This window comes from Pecten maximus, chromosome 3, assembly GCF_902652985.1.
Source record: "Pecten maximus chromosome 3, xPecMax1.1, whole genome shotgun sequence".
Lineage (NCBI taxonomy): Eukaryota > Metazoa > Mollusca > Bivalvia > Pectinida > Pectinidae > Pecten > Pecten maximus.
The window spans coordinates 46,247,426-46,260,347 of record NC_047017.1 but is presented as its reverse complement, the minus strand read 5'-3'; the positions used below and the strand labels follow the sequence as shown (position 1 = coordinate 46,260,347).

The 12,922-nt window shown below is 35.9% G+C and overlaps 1 protein-coding gene across 1 annotated transcript in view; it reads right to left on the bottom strand.

Annotated features, from left to right (window-relative positions):
• LOC117324338 (ephrin type-A receptor 4-A-like) overlaps positions 1-10,769 on the bottom strand; it is a 46,716-nt gene extending 35,947 nt beyond the window's left edge. Inside the window, exons 1-5 of the mRNA XM_033880133.1 lie at positions 10,228-10,769; positions 5,925-6,213; positions 1,015-1,077; positions 489-563; positions 140-188 (exon numbers count right to left, since the gene is read on the bottom strand). Of these exons, the coding sequence (XP_033736024.1) occupies positions 140-188; positions 489-563; positions 1,015-1,077; positions 5,925-6,038 (301 nt within the window). The 5' untranslated portion in view covers positions 6,039-6,213; positions 10,228-10,769. The remainder of the gene's footprint in view (positions 1-139; positions 189-488; positions 564-1,014; positions 1,078-5,924; positions 6,214-10,227) is intronic.
• Positions 10,770-12,922: the final 2,153 nt, after the last annotated feature.

Genomic DNA, 12,922 nt, shown 5'->3' with positions numbered 1-12,922 from the left:
TATTCCTTCACGTGAAATTCAATATATTCGGGACAAAACAGGTGCGTCCATTCTTATACAATGTATATGGGTTGTATTATGTATGACAATCCTTCTCCCAATAGTATCGATCACACCATGAAAGAGTTTAAAACCTTACCTGACGGAACGTTCTTCTTGAAAGCACATGCCGTTTTGCATCCTTTGTGCTTCAAAATGAAACGAAAGACAGTTTTAACAACGACGATAAATCATATCAAAATACTATATGTATCATTTTCTCATAAAACACATCTAATGTTTGTGCATGCTTTTATTATAAATTACAAAGTACTGATAGATTCATTTTGGCTGAACATCCAGATAGGCAACATGTAGAACCTCGTTATGACACAGTACACCTAACCTGTATTATTCTTACATCTGACCTGTAAAATAACACTACATCCTCTTTACATACATCATATAATGTATACTTCGGCTTGAATTGTAACAAAAATTGTACTCACACATCTGCCCTGGTTGTCACACAGGGACCCCCACACGTCAAAACTCCTGAACAGTAACGGACATAGATCCCAACACTGTAACATAGACAGGTAGCGTTTGTCACATCATGTTAGATACACTTCACTGTAGATTGATATGGTATCACGAGTTTAAAAAAGAAGTCCCTTTTCGCAAAATGTCATATGAAATAACTGTTCCTGATAACAAGCCACTATGTGCAAATCGTCGGTAAAAAGAGGGTTGTTTTCTGTTGTATTGAATTTTAATATCACGGGGAACTGCCATTGGTGTGCCGGTTTGATAGCGGCATGTTTTCAAACCCAAATGAAAAGATGCCTTTTGAATGGAGCACCCTTTTTATCCTGATAATAAAACTATTAATGTAGATTGTAATGTTTAATAACAACAATAGTCAAGATTTCATCTCAACAGACAAATTCCTGTCTATAAACGTTTTGAAAACAAATGTAAACGATTATTAACAACCACCGATGTACAGATGTACATTATCACCTAACAACTTACCATCCGACAACTGTTTTTGCGTTGACAAACTGCACCATCTATTCGAGCACTCCGTTTCAAGGTCTGAAAATCAATCAACAAAACAACCCATTACATTGGTAAAATTCATAATCAAAATAACAATTGACTTAACAATTTAGTCCAAACGAGGTTTTAAACAGGAAGTGGTTGTCGACTCCCCATTGAGAGTGTTGATGTAAATCTATGTTTTGTCCTATTTTATACTAATCAGGATTTTTTCTTCTTTAGGTTTTCACACAAATTCTCATATTTGTTGAACCGTTGAATTCCAACGGTGATGGTATGCATAGCGTTTCCTACATGTAGCTTCTTTTCATAACCGACCAAGTTCTATATGTTGAGAAACACTCCTTTTTTTAGTTTCTCATAAAAATGATGCTGTAAGAATTTGAAATATCTGTATGAAAATGATTTAACACAAGACTAACATCAGGAATGTTTTTTAACTTTATACATAACATTTCCGAGGTATACGTGTTCTAAGCGGATTTTAATACCTTAGTAGTAACATATGTTAGTATGTGCCAGCGTATGTATACCATTTTCTGTATTGCTGCATAAAGCATTGTGTTTATGTTACATTTGTGGTGATCGAAACAGCAGCTTTATATAACGTTGCATGTACACTGTAGATTCACATAGCGAAAATGCCTTACAACCAGTATTTGTATAATATGATACAAAGAAGGAGTTCGATTAAAGCAACATAAAATGAAATATAAAAAGAACATATATTTCAAATGCTATTTGCATATGATTTAGTCACTATATACATTATATAAATGGCAAAACGGGTATCATGATTAATGTTCACAAACTTGTAATATATACCTGTCTATAAAGGACAGTAATAAAGATACATGGAAATAAAAGTATACACATTTGTAACGCGTACCCGGTTTATTTTCTTTTGGGGATTTCATAGGAATCTAACTTACTGTATTTATAAAAATATAGTTGACAATAATATGATTCTCACATAATTCGAAATTAAATGTATTTTTTGCAGTATGTGATATCAGTATAATTATCAGCATATAAAGTGGTGTAAGAGAAAGTCCTCTCAATATTTTCTAAAATACATCTCCTTCACGGAAACATTTCATAACCACAAACTGATGATTCAGATAAAACTTGTATAAACTAGGTCATGGCAGGTTGAATCATATAAAACTTTATAAACTAGGGCAAGAAAGGTTTAATCAGATCAAACTTTAAAAACTAGGGCATGGCAGGTTGAATCATATAAAACTTTAAAAACTAGGGCATGGCAGGTTGAACATATAAAACTTTATAAACTAGGGCAAGAAAGGTTTAATCAGATCAAACTTTATAAACCAGGGCAAGGAAGGTTGAATCAGATCAAACTTGTATCAGATAAACTTGTAAAAACTAGGGCAAGGAAGGTTAAATCATATATAAGCATCCGTTTACTATAGTTAATGCAATTAATGTGTTATCTGTTGAGCTGTCGCGAAGGGTCATAGTAATCACATTTTTCACCGATTCTAAGATTTTGAAAACGTCATATACGATATGTGTTTGATTTGAGTATCTACCAGTAACTATATTACTACATGCATGCCCTTACTGTGTTTACTGATAACCATTCTATAAACTCTATAACCGATATGCTGGTATTTATCCTAAAACATACATTCCACATTTGTGACGTCAGACTATTATTTATGGCCCTTTTGTCGGGGCGACATGGCTATATCTGTTACAGATTTTGGATAATTTATATTTTCATAAAAAATATGAAGGCTCACCTTGAGCCTCGGTAAATATCGATATCTATTGTTGTTGTGAGTATTACTGTTGTCAATGTAGTGTTTAAGTGTTGTATAGTATTGATGTTGTTTATCATCGTAAGTGTTGTATAGTATTGATGTTGTTTATCATCCTAAGTGTTGTATAGTATTGATGTTGTTTATCATCCTAAGTGTTGCATATTCTTGATGATGTTTATCATCCTAAGTGTTGTATATTATTGATGTTGTTTATCATTCTTAGTATCGTATAGTATTGATGATGTTTATCATACTAAGTGTTGCATATTCTTGATGATGTTTATCATCCTAAGTGTTGTATAATATTGATGATGTTGATCGTCCTTAGTGTTGTATATCATTGCTGTTGTTTATCATCTCTAGTGTTGTATAGTATTGATGTTGTTTATCATCATTTGTGTTGTATAGTATTGATGTTGCTTATCATCATTTGTGTTGTATAGTATTGAAGTTGTTTATCATTCCTAGTGTTGTATAATATTGTGATTGATTATCATCCCTTGTGTTGTATGATATTGATGTTGTTTATCATCCTAAGTGTTGTATAGTATTGATGATGTTTATCATCCCTTGTGTTGTATAGTATTGATGTCGTTTATCGTCTTAAGTGTTGTATAGTATTGATGATGTTGATCGTCCTAAGTGTTGTATAGTATTGATGATGTTGATCGTCCTAAGTGTTGTATAGTATTGATGTTGTTTATCATACTAAGTGTTGTATAATATTGATGATGTTTAATATTCCTATCATTGCGGAGAGAATGTAGACCAGACTGGATCAATTTGTCAATTTTCTTCGTTGAGTGGTCTAAATTATTGGCACTCGTCTCCTTGTTTAATAGTTTAAACCCACACATGAATCATCACTTGTATATATCCGTATAATATGTATATATAATAACATGTGGTCCTCTTTAGGTGCAACATATCCCCGTTTATTCATTAAATGACCTGTCATCATTTAACTGGGCGTGATCATCTAAATATCAAAAGTAGCATGTAGCAAATCTGTTTATATACTCACTGGAATATCATGTTTTACATTTACAAACGCTTTACCACAGAAAGTAACAAAACAATTAAAACATATGTTATTAATTACATATCCACGTTCAGCATACGCTATACATATGTATGTAATGTACGCATGTGTGTATGTAACACCACACTACCCAGCGATAATGTTGTAAATTTGTTTATTAAAATTATATTTTGGTATTAAACTAACACTTAATAGTAATATGTAATCACAAAACATGCCCATCACTTATCTCTTTTTTGAATTGAAAAAGTCCAGTATTCAAATCCACTTAAATTGAACATGAAAACATACTGTGGGAAACATGTGCTTATGTCAAAAGGTTGGACTATATTGCCATTAAATACCCAAGATAGCAAGAGCGTTATTACACCGTACAACATGCCAAACTATTCAGGTTCAATTCGCCTCATCAACATCATTATCCAACTAAAGTATCAAGGGATACAGGCTTGGAGATGTTTTTTTTCCTTGCAATATTTTTACGGTAAATGCACGTATATTTTTGTTCTTAGAGAGAAAATTTATTTCATAAGATCAGACAATTTATAGAATCGAAAGGAATTTTATAATGGCTACGTGAATGTTTCTGCCTGTTAATGTATTACTGGTAACTACTGTTGAGTTGTACAGGTACGTAAGGTGATCAGTAGTACAATCAGGATAACAAGTATACCTGGTAAAAGGTAGTAATGAATCTTGTGTTAGAGGTGCTTTAACTTACTATTACAGTTACAAGGTACCAGGCGCTGTTCTTTAGTCTACTGATCCGATTGTTTTATTGGAACCTTAAGTTTTAACAGTTTTAACCGCGCAGTGAAAGAATTTACCAACTTTTCATTTCATTGTCTCAATGGTTTTATTCAGCAGAAAAGAGTAAACATGAAAGTGTTTTTACTGTTAAGCAAACTGGGCAATTTCACCTTCAGTGAACGTAGATGTATACAGTGTATACGGCTACCTGCTACCTCAATATTCATCTTCTCCATTTTCCGAAAACAATCTGTGCAAACATTGCTTACATATAATGTTTACGTTAAGGCCGTAGAAAGAACTACTGTTTTCTACAGATAATCGATTTTATCATTTGAATGTTGATTTATATATAAAAATACCTCAATATAAATTCTTAATACATTTGGTAACTTTGTATCTGTCTACTGGAAACCTATATCAACATCTGCTAGTACACGCTGTAGTTTAGATACATAGATTTTACAAATCTCAAAAGAGGAAAATCTGGTTCTTGTTTAAAAACAATTTCATTCAACTTTTTTGGGGGTGAAAAACGTGAATCACTAATCAACGTGTCGAGTTGCCCGTCTTATGTATACCATCCGCGTCATAAAACCTTTCTTTGTAGAAACATTTACAAACACTTGTTCTATTTCGGTAAGCAACAAGTGGGCTGGAAACAAAACCGTTCCTTTTCTTTAAGTGTTTCTCACAATTTATAGGAGACGAAACCTTGATGAGCAAAGAAGTGGCATCATTCTGCTGTAATACAGACACGGATTTTTCTGATTATAGGAAACGGCCATTTTTATCAGGAGTGAAACATGTCCAGGTCAGAGATAAAGACATATAAATATTACAACCTCAACCTGGATAACTTGTCAATGGATTAAAAAGTGTATGTCTCTTAATTGTCAATGTTGTATCTTTTAAGAGAGGGACATGCTGCCCGACGTCATATTATAACACAATCGATATGCATTGTCTTCGATGGATCCTTTGATAAACTGTTATAGTTTATGATGTTTAATTTTTATTGTCCTGGCGGCAACAGATGTGGTCTCTTTAAGATAAATTTAAGAAGCTCAGGGCATTCTTTATAACGTAAGTTGCAAACAATCAACAGTGGTTCAAACTCACATTTTAGTTCTGAATATAACTTGTATAAATGGTTATATTTACTGTCGTTCTACAAATTATCAAAAATACAAAAATCTTAGCTTAAAAATGCTAGAAAATTGTAAATTTCTATTCGAAAAATTGGCTTTTTTGAGAGTATATACTATTTATTTTCCAAAATGGATAATTTGTGAAACACTTACCACCTGTAGACAGTTGACACGACATCTCGCTATGGTGATGGGCGGACCAAGGTCACCACTTACAAGGTTAGAACACAGAAGTATTGGGAAGATACCGAGAAACACAAGGCTCATGTTGTCTTCACTGTGTCCTCAACACTTAGGGGTGACAGTAGTAATATCCAACACATAAACACAACTCTACATTCCCTAGCACATCCTGAGTAGCTTCATCCGCATCTAATCGTTTCCAGGCGAGTCTGCAACAGGTGAGTTTAATGCACGTCCAACAGGTAAAATCCAGAAACGCCTTTGAAAGTTACAAAAAAAGAGAAGAGAGTTAATTAAGAACTAGTCATACCATGTTACTATTCACGGAAACTCACGCGCTGAGCTCGTGCACCGGACTTATCTGTGTTGAATTATTTATAATCATTTCAAAACTAATCGATACAACAATAGTATTGATGGATGGAAGGTTGTGTCTAAGCACGGATCATACTTCGTACGTAAAAGACGGATATCACCACATAACTACAGCAAAACATGTACACGGTCGTGTTTGTTTGGAGTTTTACATGATTAAACCTACTAAGCTGTATGAAGACGGGCATTTGTGTTGAATTGGGATGCTCATCTGATATCTACCAGCACTTCAAACGTTTCATTAAATTATTTTTTTTCTGTAAAATTAGCGTGTCATGTAGCTGTACTTGGTGTACAACTGACAGTGACTTCAAAAAATACGAGGTCTAAATACAAAACTGTATAGTGTTTCGTTAGAGGTTGTCGAACGGTTCTTCAAGAGACGGTCATTATATTCACCTGGCCAAAGGATGCACCAGGAATACAATGGAACAGATATACAGGACAAATGTCGATTGATTACAGGACAGAAGTGGGACTTGAAAAAAATTACAGTAATATGTGAAACTAATTAAAAGTCTTTATCACCTTTCTTCTCGCACAATATCCGGTGGTAAATGTTTGTAAATTTCTAATAGAATTATTTCTGATAGAAAAATTTAGATATTGAGTCTTATCCCAGATCATAGAAATGAGATTTATTTGAGATGTTTTGGGATTTCTTTTCTTTCTTTTTTTAATATAATAGTTAAAGTAGAATATTATAAACCATCTCGCGATTCGTGTTCAAATAAATCATGATCTACAAACATGTATTCTGTGTCCGAGACGGTATATTATAGGGACATAATATTAACATGTATTCTGTGTCCGAGACAGTATATTATAGGGACGTGATATTAACATGTATTCTGTGTCCGAGACAGTATATTATAGGGACATAATATTAACATGTATTCTGTGTCCGAGACAGTATATTATAGGGACATAATATTAACATGTATTCTGTGTCCGAGACGGTATATTATAGGGACATCATATTAACATGTATTCTGTGTCCGAGACGGTATATTATAGGGACATCATATTAACATGTATTCTGTGTCCGAGACAGTATATTATAGAGACATAATATTAATATGTATTCTGTGTCCGAGACAGTACATTATAGGGACATGATATTAACATGTACTCTGTGTCCGAGACAGTATATTATAGAGACGTGATATTAACATGTATTCTGTGTCCGAGACAGTATATTATAGAGACATAATATTAACATGTACTCTGTGTCCGAGACAGTATATTATAGAGACGTGATATTAACATGTATTCTGTGTCCGAGACGGTATATTATAGGGACATAATATTAAAATGTATCATGTGTCCGAGACGGTATATATAGAGACATTGTATTAGCCTTGATCGGGGCTCGTCAAGAGTATCTATCACACAACTTTTAAGACTTTTAGAAGTGTATAGAGAAATGCAGTCAGTGTATGGAGTAAAGTTGCGTTACGAAACTATTACCAGGTTGGGAAGTTGCATGTCGAGAGCTTTTAAAAATATAGGTATTCTTAACCTTATATACCGGAGATTGAGAGGCGACATCATAAATGTTTTAAAAATTCAAAAAAACAAAAATCATGATCAGAAGGTAACAAAAGGGATCTTCGCGTTAGGTAGATCACCCAGAACATGGGGACAAGCAGAAAAATTCGGGAGAAAACATTGCGCATGATATTCGCCAACGATTAGGGACTTTGAAATTAAACTAGATATTCTTTTAAAAGAACTATCATTTGGTCGGATATAATAAATATCACGAAATGACAATTAATAATACTTTCTAACTACGTTAAATTATATTAAGATATAGATATAGAGACGTATTATCTGACTGTACACATTACTATCCTTTAGTATTATTATTATCTATACAGTAAGTGAATTACGACATCGTCAGCCCTCCCGCACTAAACACTGTCACCAAGCCAATTTTCGTCACCTGTTGTTTAGATGTTTTGGATGTTGAGTGTATTTTGGAATCGTGTGTGCAGCATTTGGCATATAGACCGGTATGTGTTTACACGGCAAGGGGATGTACCAAGTCGGTGTCATAAGTACGCTTGGTGTATTGTTGTTTTGGAAGGGTTGGGAATGTGTAAGGGTTATGGGTGAATAGTCGTGGTGTCAGGGAAATGGTAGGGCAAGACATTGGTCAAGAGATGGGTACTTAGTTACTGGACATTCAGGAGGGCAACACATTGGTCAAGAGATGGGTACTTAGTTACTGGACATTCAGGAGGGCAAGACAGTGGTCAAGAGATGGGTACTTAGTTACTGGACATTCAGGAGGGCAACACATTGGTCAAGAGATGGGTACTTAGTTACTGGACATTCAGGAGGGCAAGACAGTGGTCAAGAGATGGGTACTTAGTTACTGGACATCCAGGAATAGTTTAGGTATAGTCAGGGAAGAGGTTTAATCCTTTGAAAAGTGTAGCTACGATAGGGTTTGGGAATATGTTAGGGGTGGTGAAGAGGTTTATTTTGTAATGTAGTTACTTGAGCGGTCGGTAATGTGTCAGAAGTAATGAAGAGATTTATATAAAAGTGTAGCTACACAAGTGATCGGTAATGTGTAAGGGGTAGCGAAGGAGTTTAGGGGTAGCGAAGGGAATTATTGTTTAAAATGTAGCTACAGGAGTATTCAGTAATGTGTAAGGGGTAGCGAAGGAGTTTATATAAAGATGAAGCTATACGGTAATGTGTCAGAAGTAATGGAGAGATTTATATAAAGGTGTAACTACACAAGTGATCGGTAATGTGTAAGGGGTAGCGAAGGAGTTTAGGGGTAGCGAAGGGAATTATTGTTTAAAATGTAGCTAAAGGAGGATTCAGTAATGTGTTAGTGGAAGAGAAGGGGTTTAACTAAATATGAAGCTATACGGTAATGTGTTAGAAGTAATGGAGAGATTTATATAAAGGTGTAGCTACAGGAGGGTTCGCTAGTGTGTTAGAGGTAGAGAAGGGGTTTATATAAAAATGAAGCTACATGTATACTACAGGAGTGGTCGGTAATGTGTTAGGGGTAGAGAAGGGGTTTATATAAAAATGAAGCTGTACTACAGGAGTGGTCGGTAATGTGTTAGGGGTAGCGAAGGGGTTTATACAAAAATGAAGCTATACTACAGGAGTGGTCGGTAATGTGTTAGGGGTAGAGAAGGGGTTTATATAAAAATGAAGCTATACTACAGGAGTGGTCGGTAATGTGTTAGGGGTAGAGAAGGGGTTTATATAAAAATGAAGCTATACTACAGGAGTGGTCGGTAATGTGTTAGGGGTAGAGAAGGGGTTTATATAAAAATGAAGCTATACTACAGGAGGGTTCGGTAGTGTGTTAGAGGTAGAGAAGGGGTTTATATAAAGGTGTAGCTATACTACAGGAGTGGTCGGTAATGTGTTAGGGGTAGAGAAGGGGTTTATATAAAAATGAAGCTATACTACAGGAGTGGTCGGCAATGTGTTAGGGGTAGAGAAGGGGTTTATATAAAGGTGTAGCTATACTACAGGAGTGGTCGGTAATGTGTTAGGGGTAGAGAAGGGGTTTATATAAAATGTAACTACATGAAGTGTCGGGATCATGTTAGGTCTGAGGAAGGTTAAAATGATGATAGCAGGTGGACGGAGCGGGGGATATATATCAGGATATGAAGAAAAGGAGTTTAGGAGTCAGGGTAACAGTAGGGCTTTAGATATAGATAGTGGACTGGTCGGGAATGTTAGTTAGTGGAAGTGTTGGGAATGTTAAGGATAGGTAATCAAGGGGATAATTAATAGAGAGGATCAGTAAAGGGCATTATACATATTCATGACCTTATTCAAAGGTATATATATTAAAAATGAAAAACAGTATTATGTTATTTTTTAAGTGTACCATAAGGTTGACACTTACCTGTTATAATACGAGGTTCACACACGCACAAAGAATAATAAACCCGATAGTCCAGCTGTTTTATAGTGTAGGAGGAGTTTGTAAAATCCTGGTAAGTATATAGATATATATACCTGATGATATTTTCTGTATCTATCGGTGTGTATATCTGTTAATCCTGTGTCTGTAACAATCACACAAGTAATGATACGTGATAAAGGTTATGGTTTAATCCCGGTGATACGAGCATTTCCTCCCATCTTGTTGTTTTAGGGGAGACTTCTGTAGATAATCGCTTTAATTCCCGAAAACTCTCAGACACAGGTTGCCAGACAAGTTACGTACCAATAACAACAATGTCTTCAATATACCTATACCACAGGCACCAGTGTTGTTGTTTATGTCTATTTATAAACAACTTTAAAATTCCAAAAGAAATTCCAATGTCGATTATCCTTCTAGTAAGACTACACTGTCTATAAAAGTTTAAAATACAACTTCAAAATCCCAGAAAAGTTTCGTAAAATCGTCTATCCAACTGATTGTGCACCAAACACCAACAAAGTTGAGCAAGTTTTTAGAAGTGGCGTGTGACTAATGTGTACAGTGTGATGTAGGCTTCCTCGGGCTGCTGAAACCTGAACCCCTGCTATCATTGGGGAAGGATTCCATGTTACTAGGTAGAGGCAAGATATATATTAACGTCGGCGGAGGGGATCTCAGCTCCCATCAGGCCGGTACCCAGTCTCACAGAGACGCTTCACCATTGTACACACGATCTATTAACCAGCGTATTATACAACTAACCCAACTAATGCACTTACATATTGTAAGCATTTGATGTTAATACATGAAATACTTATTTGTATACATTGTAAAAAAAGCACTTCGTACTGGGTTTTTTTTTTTACCTTTTTCTGAAGTACTTACATGTATTGATAACACAATTATTAGCTCACCTGGTCCGAAGGACCAAGGTGAGCTTATGCCATACCGTGTCGTCCGTCGTCCGTCTGTCGTCCGTCCGTCCGTCCGTCGTCCGTCCGTCCGTCAACAATTGACTTATTTGACTTCTTCTTCATAACCGCTGATCGGAATTTCACCAAATTTGGTCAGAAGCATCCCTATGGGTAGGGGACTCAAAATTGTACAAATGATGGGGCTGACCCCCTGGGCGCCTCTAGGGCGGGGCCAAAAGGCGTCAATTTAGCTATTTTGATATAAACGACTTCTTCTCTGAAACCGAGCATTGGATAGCGCTCATATTTTCCTGGTAGCATCACTATGTGATGGGGATTCAAAATTGTACAAATGATGGGGCTGACCCCCCAGGGGCCTGAGGGGCGGGGCCAAATGTGGTCAATTGGGCTATATTGATATAAACGACTTCTTCTCTGAAACCGAGCATTGGATATCGCTCATATTTTCCTGGTAGCATCACGATGTGGTGGGGATTCAAAATTGTACAAATGATGGGGCTGACCCCCCAGGGGCCTGAGGGGCGGGGCCAAATGTGGTCAATTGGGCTCTATTGATATAAACGACTTCTTCTCTGAAACCGAGCAATTGATATCGCTCATATTTGCCTGGTAGCATCACTACTGAGTGGGGACTCAAAATTGTACAAATGGTGGGGCTGACCCCCCGGGGCGCTGAGGGGGCCAAACAGGGTCAATTTGGCTAAATTGATATAAACAACTTCTCCTCTGAAACTAAGCAATGGATATCTCACGTATTTGCCTTGTAGCACCTACTTGGGGTAGGAATTCAAAATTGTACAAATGGTGGGGCTAATTACCCCCTGGGTGTCTTAGGGGCGGGGCCAAAAAGGGCCAGTTTGGCTAGATTGATATAAACGACGTCTCCTCTGAAACTAAGCAATGGATATCTCACATATTTCACTGGTAATATCCCCTTGGGGTAGGGATTCAAAATTGTACAAATGATAGGGCTGACCCCCCTGAGGGCTGAGGGGTGGGCCAGACGGGGTCAATTTGCCTAAATTGATATAAACAACTTCTTCTCTGAAACTAAGCAATGGATATATATATATCGCTCATATTCGCTTGGTAGCATCCCCTTGGGGTAGGGATTCAAAATTGTACAATTGGTGGGGCTGACCCCCGGGGGCCAAAAGGGATCAATTTGGCTAAATTGACATTTTTAGAATTACAATAAAAAAAATGTTCATGTAACTATATAAAATGCATATGATATATATTGACATAGCAATACCAGTGGCAAATATACTTAAGCATAGTTCTTGTTTCATATCTCATGAAACCAGGTGAGCGATACAGGCCCTCTGGGCCTCTTGTTTTAATTTCAATTAATAAATTATCAGTAGAACGGCCATACTTATACCGTCTACCTTAACATAGAACCACCTTTAATATATACCTTAAATACATTGCATAGACATGTATTTCTTACATCTGAGCAGAGATTTTGCCCGGAAAAAAACCCCATTCATTTACAACTTTTATGCCTGTTCAATGCATTTAATGTTTTTAACGCGGCAAGTATAGACTTTTCTCAGTGAAAATAAAGTCGTGATTTGAACAAAAGCGTATTTTCTTTCAGCCAAATAAATTGATTTAGGTTATCAATAAGTACACTTGTATATTGTTACAACAAGATATCCAATGTTATTTTCACACGTTCAAAGTTATCAAAGAACATAAGAACAAGCTTTATAATGTTATTGACTAAATAA